The sequence below is a fragment of the Oreochromis niloticus genome, linkage group LG2, assembly GCF_001858045.2.
Source record: "Oreochromis niloticus isolate F11D_XX linkage group LG2, O_niloticus_UMD_NMBU, whole genome shotgun sequence".
Lineage (NCBI taxonomy): Eukaryota > Metazoa > Chordata > Actinopteri > Cichliformes > Cichlidae > Oreochromis > Oreochromis niloticus.
The window spans coordinates 9,007,168-9,019,970 of NC_031966.2; the positions used below are offsets into that span (position 1 = coordinate 9,007,168).

The 12,803-nt window shown below is 42.9% G+C and overlaps 1 protein-coding gene across 2 annotated transcripts; it reads right to left on the minus strand.

Annotated features, from left to right (window-relative positions):
* Window positions 1-598: 598 nt before the first annotated feature.
* Window positions 599-7,707, minus strand: ube2d2l (ubiquitin-conjugating enzyme E2D 2 (UBC4/5 homolog, yeast), like). Of its 2 annotated transcripts, XM_005453248.3 has the most exons (8): window positions 7,253-7,707; window positions 3,798-3,861; window positions 3,675-3,706; window positions 3,270-3,347; window positions 3,030-3,135; window positions 1,766-1,859; window positions 1,604-1,654; window positions 599-1,058 (listed from the first exon to the last, which is right to left on the minus strand). In XM_005453248.3, exons 1-7 carry the CDS (start codon window positions 7,274-7,276, stop codon window positions 1,606-1,608), a joined length of 447 nt encoding a protein of 148 aa, XP_005453305.1. In that variant the 5' UTR covers window positions 7,277-7,707; the 3' UTR covers window positions 599-1,058; window positions 1,604-1,605. The 2 variants fall into 2 exon arrangements, with proteins under 2 accessions (XP_005453305.1, XP_003447669.1); XM_003447621.4 differs by lacking the exon at window positions 1,604-1,654.
* Between the last annotated feature and the right edge of the window lie 5,096 nt (window positions 7,708-12,803).

Sequence of the window (12,803 nt, forward strand, 5' to 3'; positions counted from 1 at the left end):
GTCACCAAAATGATCAGTTTAAGGGGTTTTTTTTGTCTAGAATTGAGCAGCTGTGCTCTGTAAGGATGACGTTACATTGGAGTTTTTAACATGTGAGATGTTTTCACTGTATTTTGTGAAGTAATTACATAAAAGTCCCTGTTTTTTTATTCTTTAGTTGTTTTGTAATTCCTGGGCAGTCTGGCTAATGAGCCTCCAGAACCTTTTTTGTCATTTTACACTTATTTAATTTAAGCAGCATTTCTTCATTGTGTAGAAAAACTGTGACATTATGTTGAAATTGCTCTTTATTTCTTAATAAATGGGATTAAATGTGTGAGTTATACTGACAGAAAGTCCAAACCACTTGTGATCTGTCTGTGGCTCTCAGTGTAAAATGATTTTAACCTCCCCGAGCAGGAGGAGCCTGGCTGATGATGTCAGGGTAACGGCTCCTGCTCTCAGAGTCCGCCTGCGTTTGTGACGAATAAAAAAGTCTGTTTCCATTCTTCTACCTGTGAACAAAGCAGAAACAGACTTTTTCATTCATCAGGAGGAACCCAGGAGTCGTCTGAGAGCAGGATTTGATTCCCCGGAATGAAAACAGGACATCAGGAGCTGCAATTTGTTCAGCTTTATTGAGAAAAACCATCACGGAGCTATTAGTTGATCGATCAGCCGCGGGGAGCTCGGTTTGTGTTCCAGTGCAAAAAGAGGACGACAGTGTTGGATGATGGATGAACTAACGGCTCTAACGGTCTAAAAACAAAAGAAACCAAAAAGCCTTCTTCTTCTTTTTTTTTTTTTTAAAAGCGGTCTCATCTGCGGGAGCAGTGAGTCCGCTCTGCTTCCTGGTTTCTCAGTTGGCACGTTGACGGCTCAGAGTCTCAGCCCTTCACCCGGAAAGCAGAAAAAACCCAAACAGACAAGCGATAAAAATCAAAGGATGGGACGGGAAGGAAAGGTGAACAAATTGCTGTTACAGGTGGATGAGACGGGGGCGTGGCCACATGAGAAAACAGCAGGAGGCAGATCACATGGCGTATTTCTGAGTCCAGTCCTGAGCCGTCTTGTTGTACCTGCAGGAAAGGAGAGAAAAGGTGAGGAGGCGGGAGGCAAGAGAGGCTGCAGGACGATGCCATGCCATGAGAAACGCAGACCAAAATTCACCTGCAGCCGTTCACAGGAAACAAAACATCATCGTCACCACTTTAGTCCCGCTCGCCACACGTGCAGTTTACCCCGACTGTTAAACACAGGACGCTCTTCAAGCAGCAAAACCTGCAGTTCCTCTAACGCCCACCAGAGGCTCCAGCAGTGAGTCAGTCCCCACAGAAATAAACATGTTTTCAGCCCGATACACAGACTGTTTGGTCTCCACAGATAATTTCCCCCTTCATAACACCTGTACAGGTGTGAGTTTTATTATATCTCACGTCTTTAGGTTGTATTAAGATTTAAAGTTGGCGTTATTTTCTCTCCCTGTGACGTCCGCCAGGTCGTCCCTACCTGCGCTCCATGCAGTGAGAAAACTCTGCAGTCATGCTTTATTTGTTTCAACGTGCGTCTGAGACACAGAATCAGCAGGCAGCTCAGGTGAGTCACAGGTGAGCTTCGCTCTTACCCTCACAGCATGGCATACTTCTCTGTCCACTCCCTGGCTAGTCTGTTATACCTGAGACCAAGCAGCAGGACAATCGGTTATAAACCTCCACCCGCTGCTCAAAGCCGCTCTCCTCGTCCTTTCAGCGGCCGATTACCTGCAGGTTAACCGGTGTGGACTCACCTCACAGGGTCTGTTTTGTAGATGCGGGCGATCTCTGGCACTAGCGGGTCGTCGGGATTCGGGTCACATAACAGAGAACAAATGGACAAAAGGACTGCAGAGAGGGAAAAGAGAGAGTCAGAGCAGAGGTCTGCAGTGTGCTCCGGCTTTTCTGACATGACCACAAAAAATCCAACAGTCAGTGTTTTTTATCAGAGCTGAGCAAAAACATGAAACTGAGTGTTTATAAGTGTTGTATGGGGGACCAAAACTGCCAACAATCAAGCAAACACATCACATTATAGGCAACAATTATTATGAAATTGTGATGTATTCATTATACTGATTTCATTTTCTTCATTAATTTTATTATTTACTTCTTTTTTGTTTTAACTTTTTAAAAAAAAAAAATTAATTTTCATTGTTTTAGTTTTGGCAGCTGTGGACCTCCATATTGACACACCTGCAATGACTGCAAGAAAAAAAAAGGAAAGAAAGAAAAAAATGCATCTGTTCAGGGAAATGTATATACAGGAGCTGAGCAAAAGTAAGATAGTACATTTAAAAAATAAACAGGAAAATTATTTAAATTAGTTGAAAATAAAAAAATGTAACTCTTAAAAAAATAAATGGAAAAATTATAATATTAACAGAAAAATAAATTAAAGTAACAGGAAAATTTAACATACATAAATATGATGAGTAAATGGAAACAGCATAATAATTAAAAGTAATATTGCGCATAAGATAAAAAAAATAAATAGATAAGTTAATAATTAAAATAATAATAATAATGATACTATAATGATAATAATTAAACCAAAATAAGTAAATAAATAAGGATGAAAATGCTTTAAAAATCAAATTTCAGCTTCAGTTTCAAACTTTATTTTCTGCTGTGTGAACAAACCTGTTTGATGTAAATATCATTATTACCTGTAACAAGGTGAAACTACAACCCAACAGCTCCACCTACTGGTCAAAACCTGTACTAACAGTGAAGAATCACTGCAGGATGAAAGTTTTTAACCATTTGTCTCCCTCTGACGGGAGCGTTAGAGTCACTGTAGCAACAGAAATAATCGCTATCTATAAATGAGATGCCTAATTATAGAATCTTTATTAATAAACTACAAGAAAATTAAAGCTGAAAAACATATTTCACACATCTTTTCATTATTCTCACCAAAGGGGAGAAATTTAAATCTGTAGACGCAGATTTAAAAATTCATTTTTACGGTTACCGACACAGAAACATACGGCTGTTTACATGAATGATTCTTACCTTTAGAGATAGTTAATGCTGGAGACCACTGTGATCTCAATATATCCAAACAGATGCTGCCATTACTGTTAATATTTGGGTGATAAATTCTCGTCGTAAAGGCGACCTGAGCGGGGAGAGGAACCGAAACGACTTTAAAAGCGTGCATCACTCCAAAATCTCAGACATGTATTCAATTTTTTTAATTTATTGTAATTTTAAGGAAGTTAAAAGGCTTCAAAGGTTTAATAAAAAACTGACCTTGGGTGGTTTGAAGGGATAATCTGTAGGGAAATGAATAGTCAGGAAAAATACGCCACCCTGATAGGGACTGTCAGGCTGCAGTTAAAAACAGAGAGAGGTTAAACACTCACATGTTCACACCAAGTCACTGCCAACAGTTTGTATAAATATCAGTGAAACGACCAAAAGGGCCCCTGAAACTCCAGAGCTGACACCTGCAGCAGTTCTGTGGATTCAGGTTTTACAAAAAACACGACTGAAGGTTTCCCACAGAATCACGCTCAGTTATGTCCATGTCAGCTGCCACGCACACTCAGGTGTGTTCACTGGTTTAACTCAGGTTTTCAGTTTGTGCTTGTTTTGACAAACTAACTGCAGTTTTTAGCTCCAAACTCTGAGGCGGAGCAGCTGTTTGATACTTACAGGTCCCATAATAGTAGCTTGCCAATGAAACACTGTAAAAAAGAGAAGGGGACGAGGGTTAGTGCAGCACACTCGTTCCTCTCTGGGAACTTTTGCGTAAAGAAAACTGAAAAGTGGTCTTACTGTCTTCGCCGACAGGACCGGCGGAGCACTGAGCCGGAGGATCTCTGGACAGGTCGGTTAGCTCCTGCAGAGGAACGACAGACATTAAAGCCCTGCTGACTGACATCGGCAACAAGGACATTTACTGATGCTGATCACATCGAGTTTACAGCTGTACTGGAAATGTGATGAAAAAAGATAATATGATGACCCATCAGCAGACCGATGGGTTTCTAATGACCAGATGGCGAGCGGCTTCCAGTGGTTACCGCCGTTTTTAGGCGAAATCAGTCTGTACACCAAAAACCTCCCTGCAGCCAATGTGGTTGGGAGGAGGCTGCTGCTGCCACTCAGTGCAAGAAAAAAATTAACTAATTTTTTTTTGCTCGCAAAGACTCATTGACGTCCTGATCAGAGCCGTCGCCGACTGTTCACCAAGCACGCTCAGCTGAGTGATTAATTGGATTTTAATTTTAATGAGCAAGAAGTGTAAGGTCTCGTTTTCTTTGAGTTCCTTGAGTTTTGGTGCGAAGTTTCCCTCCGATGGCGTTTTTACAGTTAAGCGGCCTCTTCTTGTGTCCTGTGTGGAGACCAGGCCTTTAAAGATGTCTGAATCCAGCAGTCAGGACTTGAAAATAGCCGCGCTGGGCGAAGTTGTCAGGTTACGGGCTAAACTTGGCCGGCGGTGAATCAAACTCTAAATATTACTGCGTCTGTGTGAGCGTTCAGAAACCCGCCGGGTGTTTCCTCGCTGAGACCTGCGCTCATTTCTGATGTTTCTAATGCAAGTGGCTGTTGAGCTGCTTTAAAACTATTTTTTATTCTTCTATCAAATAAGTAACTGAGTGTGACCACAGCTTTATTCTGAAGGACATAAATAAGAGGCATTTACTTTGAAAAGCCTGAAGGTTGGTCTCCTGTGCGAAGGCTGCATTAAAACACTCGGACACACTCAGGCTTTTATTGATGTGTAAGCAGCAGAGTCTATTTTTAGTGTGACAGAAGAGCCGAGAAAACACACGGCTGTCATAGGACGGGCGGTTTGTGTTTCCAGCCTGAAGCCAAACTGCCGTGTGTGTGTGTGTGTGTGTTGGTATGTGACATACAGGCGAGGTGCACATGGCTCGTCTTTCAGGTTCGGCTGAGTTTAGAATGCGAGCACAAAAACGCTTCCTTAAAGACTCCTCACTGCCTCCATTTTTATTTATTAATATTTCCAGTTATTCTACTTATACTTAACTAAAGTTAGGAACAATTATTTTGAATGAAATAAATAAATATAACAGTGCACCAGTAACACTGAAAATACTGATTTAAAAAAAATGTTATGCTGGATTTAAATTTAAAAATGGCAAAATTAAAATAAATAAATCTATCTGGAATGCTGTCAACGTTAAAAAAACCCAAACACTGTCTAAATAAGTTTTAAAAAATTATTATTTATTTAAAATTGTATTTTTCTAAATTTTAAATAGCCTACAGATACACTAAGTTTACATCAGTGAAAATAAAGAGTAAATAAAAATTAAATAAATATTGCTGGATAAGGTGCATTTAAAAAAAGGTGCAGAGATAAAACTGTCTTTAAAATTGCCCATAAGCACAACAAGAGTATGAAGCAGAGAGCCTGATTTAACGGAGTACAGTAATAACCGCCGCTGGGATTCCCGTTATCACTGATCTAAGCCTGGGTATGATAAACACATTTAACCTAACAGCAGACCCTCACTGAGCACGCTCAGTAAAAACAGCCATTACGTCTAATGAGCACTTTTTCCCCCCTGTAAAGATGTTTTTATGCATTTTCTGATAAGCTGAAGGGTGAAGGTGTGACATTTTGGTTGGTGAGCGTCCACCTCTGTGTTTGTAGTTTACGCTCGCCATCGAGGGCGCCAGGCTTTGGTGTCGTTTCAGCTGCCATGTTGAAGACATGAGTGCACAATCATGTTGGCCTTTACCACCATTTCAGTGGAGCTCAGTTATTCCTCTGTACAATAACCAGATTAGACAGAGAGAGCCACTGCGACAGCTGGAATGACGACTTTCTGGGAAAAATCCTGCGATTTCTTTGCTTCCTGTTTTCACCCGCTAACATTTCAGATTTCCTAGCAAACGAAAATCTGTTTATGTTATTGTTTTATAGAACAAAATGAAACAAAATATTCTCTAAGGAGGAAGAGGAGGAAGGAAAACTGCAAAAAAATTAAAACATGAAGAGCCCCGAACTCCAACGACTGACTCTCGGGCAGAGAGAACAGATTTCTGACGTTAGGTCCGTGCATAAAAGTCGTCACAAAAATGTGAACATTCCTCGTTTTGCAGTCTCACTGAATCACTCTGCTGTATGGAAACACCAACATCTGTCCATCTACAGCTCAGCTTGTGCCAAAACGTGATTGTCTGTATTTAAACTGCAGTAAATGACTTGTTAACCTACAAAATGTGAAACATGTAAAATGTATGACGTCAATATTTCTTGAGCTACAAACAACATTCCTGTCACAAGGTAGAAGCCACAATAAGTGACTTTTATATATCATTTATCCACTTCAAACGTCTCATTGACATTAAAAATATCTTTTTAAAACAGAGATCTGGCAACAAGTATAACAATAGAACTATAAAGATGTTATAATTGACCAAAAATCATGGACTGGTTATAATGTAGGTAAAATAACAGTTGTTAAGATGCTTGCAGATAATTTCTTTATTTTATCTATAACCCCTTTGTAAATCCTGCTTACTAACGTCTATTTACCAACATTGGAAATCACTTTTTGGCACAACACCGTCACACTGTGAGCACTTTGTGGAGATGAAGGTATTCAGAATGAGGGGTACAAAGACATCTGTCAGCATCTGGACTGAAAGCAGCAACCTGCAGGTTCGCGTCAGCTGCTCTCACCTGTCCAAACACAGCAGGGTCCCTCGGCCCTGACGGACAGACCTGCAGAGATGCACTTTAATGTGAACACAAACACACATTTTACAAACTCTTCGTGTCTGTGGGTGAAAACCATCAACTGTAATCACAGCTGCCAGAGAAATGGAAAGGAATAAAAATGTGTATATGTAAATGTGTCGGAGAGACTAAAAAAGAAGGGTTAGTAATTGTAATACTGTAATAAACTCTAAGCTAATGAGCTCAGCGGAACCGAGCAGGAATCACGGAGAAGAAACCAAGTTTATTTTAAAAGGAACCAAAGAGCAGAGCAGCTATAGGCCTGGACCATCGTTAGGTCTGGACCCCGAAAGACCCGCACTGAGGCTGATTCTCGGCTCAAACCTGCCCCCGAGTGCGGTTGATTCCTGCACATAAAACACGACTCACTGTGCGGCTGCACGAAGCTGCATTTCACCGGGTTTAATGCGAAATGCTGCAGCTGCAGTGCAGAGGGCAGGCTAACCGCTAGCTGCCAGCTCACAAGCATCACACACGATGTTAAATAAACGTGAAACAGAGGGTGGTGTGTTACCTTAGAAATTCGTTTTAAAGCCATTATGTCTGCGAGAAGGGACCGGTTGTCGAGGAGGAGATGCAGGAGGAGGAGGAGGCCAGCTAGGTGTCGCTAGCTAACTAGCATCTAGGAGTGTGCTAGCTGTGCGGCTGTGAGCTAAGCTAGCTTGGCTACACAAACTGCAGCGATGTTCCGTTAAAGCTCGACTTTTTCACGTCGCAGAGTCCAGTACATCAGCCCCGACTTCAGGCTGACACTCCGATAACGGCCCCGGGACCACCGAAAGCTCAAAATGTCTTCCGTTACACACCGAGCAGCTGTCAGACAACCGGGAACAGGAGGTCTCACTCCGACCTTGTTTCCGGACACCAAATAAGACCCACCGATAGGGTGGAGGTCTCACTCCGACCCTGTTTTTTTTTTTATCCAGAAGACCTACTGGCATCAGCAGGGCCGGAGCCACCTGCTACAGAGGTCTGAGTGTCAGACTTCTCTGGCCCCCAACCAAACTGTTTTTCTTTAGTCAGATTTTCAGAAATTAAAATGATCCTTTGATCTATCAGAAAATTAACTGGTTATATATTTGATAAAACATATAAGGCAAACAAATAAACAAACAAAACAAACCCCAATATGGAGGACTCCCACTACCAAAATAAAAAAAATAAAAAGGCTCAATTACTTGGTTAATACTTTAATATCTGTTTACCTATATACATTTAAAAGAAAAAAAATGTTGGTGTGTACATTCTTTTCTTTTTCGGCCACTCCCTTTAGGGGTTACCACAATAGATTGTCTGCCTATGCAGCCTTCCACATTTCTTTTCTTTCTTTAAAAAAAAAAAATGAATGTCATGTCTGAAAAAAAAAACTCTGTTAACCCGAAATCTTGATTATTTCTCATATTTCCCTAGAATGAGTTAAACTGAAATGCTTTCAGGATATAAGATAGAGCATCTGAAAGGCTTATTCCGACTGCTATATTAAGACCCTGACAAAGATGCCGTTATAAATGTTTATATTCAGTTATGTAGTAATTATTTAGTTTTGGCAGATTTGGTCCTCCACACATGCCAACAAAGGCAGTTTCATTTGTGTTTACTAATATTCAAGAAAAGATTGTTTGAAAATGGGGATTATTTTATTTACTTTGTTTAAAAGGAAACATATATTTATTAGTTGATTTATTTTATTGGTAATAAGGATAACTGCTGGTTGCAACCTGACACTACAGAAATGGTTAATTATTACTGTATTTTTGTTAAAATAAATGTATTTATTTAAGTATGATCTGCACATTCACACAGAGAAAATGGTTTTATATGGAAAATAAACAACATTTCAAACATTTTCACTGCAGTTAACAATCATATTTTCAGCTTTTTTTAAAACATCAATTTCATTGCAGTCTGAGAAAGAAAAGCCCATCCATCCAAATTAATAGAACAAATAAAATAAGTTATAATATAAGTTATAAAAGGAAGTGGAAGTATAGAAAAATACCTTGCTTCTATCTCCACTTGGCTTTAATCTTTTGGGGAGTAGAGTATTCTGTTATATCTATTGATAACTATCTAACAGCTGCTCATTAATCACTGAGTCCTCCAACCCAGCAGCAGCAGAGATGTACACCTGTGAGGTAAGACAGGTAGGCTGCTTTAAACGGGTCACCTGCAGACTGACACACACATAAATATTCACACTTTCTCAAGACAACCTCATCTTAGCCAACCTAGTTTAGCTTAGCATTAGCTTACGAGATTAGCCACCAGCTAACGTTAGCTTATCAAAGGTCATTACAAATGTTATTATAGTTCCATCCATCCATCCATCTTCATCCGCTTTATCCGAGGCCGGGTCGCGGGGGCAGCAGCCTAAGCAGAGAAGCCCAGACCTCCCTCTCCCCAGCCACCTCCTCCAGCTTATCCGGGGAACACCAAGGCGTTCCCAGGCCAGCCGAGAGATATAATCTCTCCAGCGTGTCCTGGGTCTGCCCCGGGGCCTCCTCCCAGTGGGACATGCCCGGAACACCTCACCCAGGAGGCGCCCAGGAGGCATCCTTGTCAGATGCCCGAACCACCTCAACTGGCTCCTTTCGATGTGGAGGAGCAGCGGCTCTACTCTGAGCCCCTCCTGGATGGCCGAACTTCTCACCCTATCTCTAAGGGAGAGGCCAGCCACCCTTCGGAGGAAGCTCATTTCTGCCGCTTGTATCCGCGATCTCGTTCTTTCGGTCACTACCCACAGCTCGTGGCCATAGGTGAGGGTAGGGACATAGATCGACCGGTAAATTGAGAGCTTCGCTTTTACACTCAGCTCCCTCTTCACCACGACGGACCGGTGCAGCATCCGCATCACTGCAGCCGCAGCACCAATCCGTCTGTTGATCTCCGGCTCCCTTCTCCCATCACTCGCGAACAAGACCCCGAGATACTTGAACTCCTCCACTTGGGGCAGGAACTCATCCCCGACCCGGAGTGGGCACTCCACCCTTTTCCGGCTGAGAACCATGGCCTCAGATTTGGAGGTGCTGATCCTCATTCCCGCTGCTTCACACTCGGCTGCGAACCGTTCCAGTGCGAGCTGAAGGCCTCCACCTGATGAAGCCAACAGAACCACATCATCCGCAAAAAGCAGAGATGAGATTCTGAGGCCACCGAAGTGAAAGCCCTCCGCCACTTGGCTGCGCCTAGAAATCCTGTCCATAAAAATTATGAACAGAACCGGTGACAAAGGGCAGCCCTGGCGGAGCCCATCACCCACCGGGAACGAGTCCGACTTATTACCGGCAATGCGAACCAAACTCTTGCAACGGTTGTATAGGGATCGAATGGCCCGTAGCAATGGGCCAGACACCCCATACTCCCGCAACACCTCCCACAGGACACCCCAAGGGACACGGTCGAATGCCTTCTCCAAGTCCACAAAACACATGTAGACTGGTTGGGCAAACTCCCATGCACCCTCAAGTATCCTTGAGAGGATAAAGAGCTGGTCCAGTGTTCCGCGACCAGGACGAAAACCGCATTGTTCCTCCTGTATCCGAGGTTCGACTAGCGGACGAACTCTCCTTTCCAGCACCCTGGCATAGACTTTCCCAGGGAGGCTGAGGAGTGTGATCCCCCTGTAGTTGGAACACACCCTCCGGTCTCCCTTCTTAAAGATAGGGACCACCACCCCGGTCTGCCAATCCAGGGGTACTGCCCCTGATCTCCACGCAACATTGTAGAGGCGTGTCAACCAGGACAGCCCTACAACGTCCAGAGCCTTCAGGAACTCGGGGCGGACCTCATCAACACCAGGGGCTCTGCCACCAAGGAGTTGTTTAACTGCCTCAGTGACCTCGCCCCCGGAAATTGGCGGGTCATTCCCCTCATCCCCAGATTCTGCTTCCTCCTCCTCGGAAGACGTGTCAGTGGGATTAAGGAGGTCCTCGAAGTATTCCTTCCACCGCCTGACAATTTTCTCAGTCGACGTCAGCAGTGCTCTGCCAGCACTATACACAGTGCAGGTAGAGCACCGCTTTCCCCTCCTGAGACGCCTGACGGTTTGCCAGAATCTCTTCGAGGCAGTCCGAAAGTCTTTTTCCATGGCCTCTCCGAACTCCTCCCACACCCGAGTTTTTGCTTCAGCCACTGCCCGAGCCGCATTCCGCTTGGCCTGTCGATACCTGTCGGCTGCCTCCGGAGTCCCACAGGCTAACCAAGCCCGATAGGACTCCTTCTTCAGCCTGGTGGCTCCCTTCACCTCTGGTGTCCACCATTTGGTTCGGGGATTACCACCACGGCAGGCACCAACCACCTTGCGGCCGCAGCTCAATGCAGCAGCTTCGGCGATGGAGACGCTGAACATGGTCCATTCGGACTCAATGTCCCCAGTCTCCCTCGGAATGCTGTTGAAGCTCTGCCGGAGGTGTGCGTTGAAGATCTCGCGGACTGGGGCCTCTGCTAGACGTTCCCAGCACACCCTCACTACGCGTTTAGGTGCACCGGGTCTGTCCAGCGTCCTCCCCCGCCACCTGATCCAACTCACCACCAGGTGGTGATCAGTTGACAGCTCAGCCCCTCGCTTTACCCGAGTGTCCAGAACATATGGTCGCAGGTCTGGTGATACGATTACAAAATCGATCATCGACCTGCGGCCTAGAGCGTCCTGGTGCCACGTGCACTTATGTTATTATAGTTAATTAAAAAAATTAAAACTAAATGAAGTGAGTTCCTAAACTTGGAAAACTGAGTAAAATTAAAATTATAAAATAAAATGATAAGCTTAGTTTTGGTGTTAATCTGTTTAACACAAATGGTCTGATGAGGCTGTTTGCTAAGGCTTAGCATGTCTACAAGACTGAATCAGCTGCTTTCTCTAAGCGCTGCTCATACTGTAACATCTATTCTGAGTTTCCTAAATCTTGCCTCTTTCATTTGAAATAAATACAATAATAATTAAAAAGACTAAAACTAATTAAAACTAATCATGGAAATCTCCTCCATACTCCTGACACCTGCTGGGCAGAGTTCAGAAGTAACAAAATGCAAATAGTAGGGAGTAACATTGTGTCTGGTAATCTGGTAATTTGAAATGCAGCGTTTCTATCACCTCAACAAACATCAGGAAACACACAAACTGTGTGCACTTTGTCTCATAGTGAGTTGCTAGCTACCCATATGGAAAAGATATATATAAATCTTATAAAGTTTGTATCTGTCTTGTGTGAAACTTATGAAAAGCATACAAGAGTGAAAACAGATATAAGACCCTTTGAAAAATTATATAAATGAAACTTGTATGTTTTGGATACTTCCTAAAACAATATATGAAAGTATTGAGAAAGTGGCCACTTTCATGAGTAAATCATATAAGCCTTATATGATTCACTATATGAAGTAGGCCACATCTTATGCAAGTCTTTTATAAGTTTTTACTATTTCTTTTCCACTGCTGCTGTATTTCACAGGTAGAGAAAGGAAAGAGAGCTAACTTCAGTCAGAGATGGAGAAAGATAAGAAAGACAGGACAGGAGAGGAAGAAAAGAGGTTAGATTTAAAGGGAAGGACTGCTCATTTAAAGCTCATTTAAAGCTCATTTAAAGCTCACATGTAAGCCTCACATGTTGTTAAATCACATATTGGGTCTATACATGTGAGATTATGTTGTTTCATATTGTGAAATGTACTAGAAATCAAACTGATGGAGACTAGCTCTGTTATTTAAAGGCTGCATGAAAATCCTCTGCAGGCTAGTGCAGGATAAACAGGTTAGTTTGCTGCACTGTGATGGATTTAAAGTAAAGAACAGTGTGTGACTGGTGCACAGTGGCTGTGGTTTCATGGTCAGAGTTAGATTACATCAAATGTGGCAGAGATTCTTTCACTGAATTCCACCTTCACACCAACTTTATAGTGTTTAATATAAAGACAGCATAAACAGTGTACTGTCTGTAGAGGATGAAATCAGCCAGGACGACTCATCTGCTCACATCTGGTTGAATTCAGTTGTGTACATCCACAGAGAGCAGCAGGTCAGCTGATCACAGCCTGCCACTAAGAAAATGTACTGGAGCTCTCAGTAG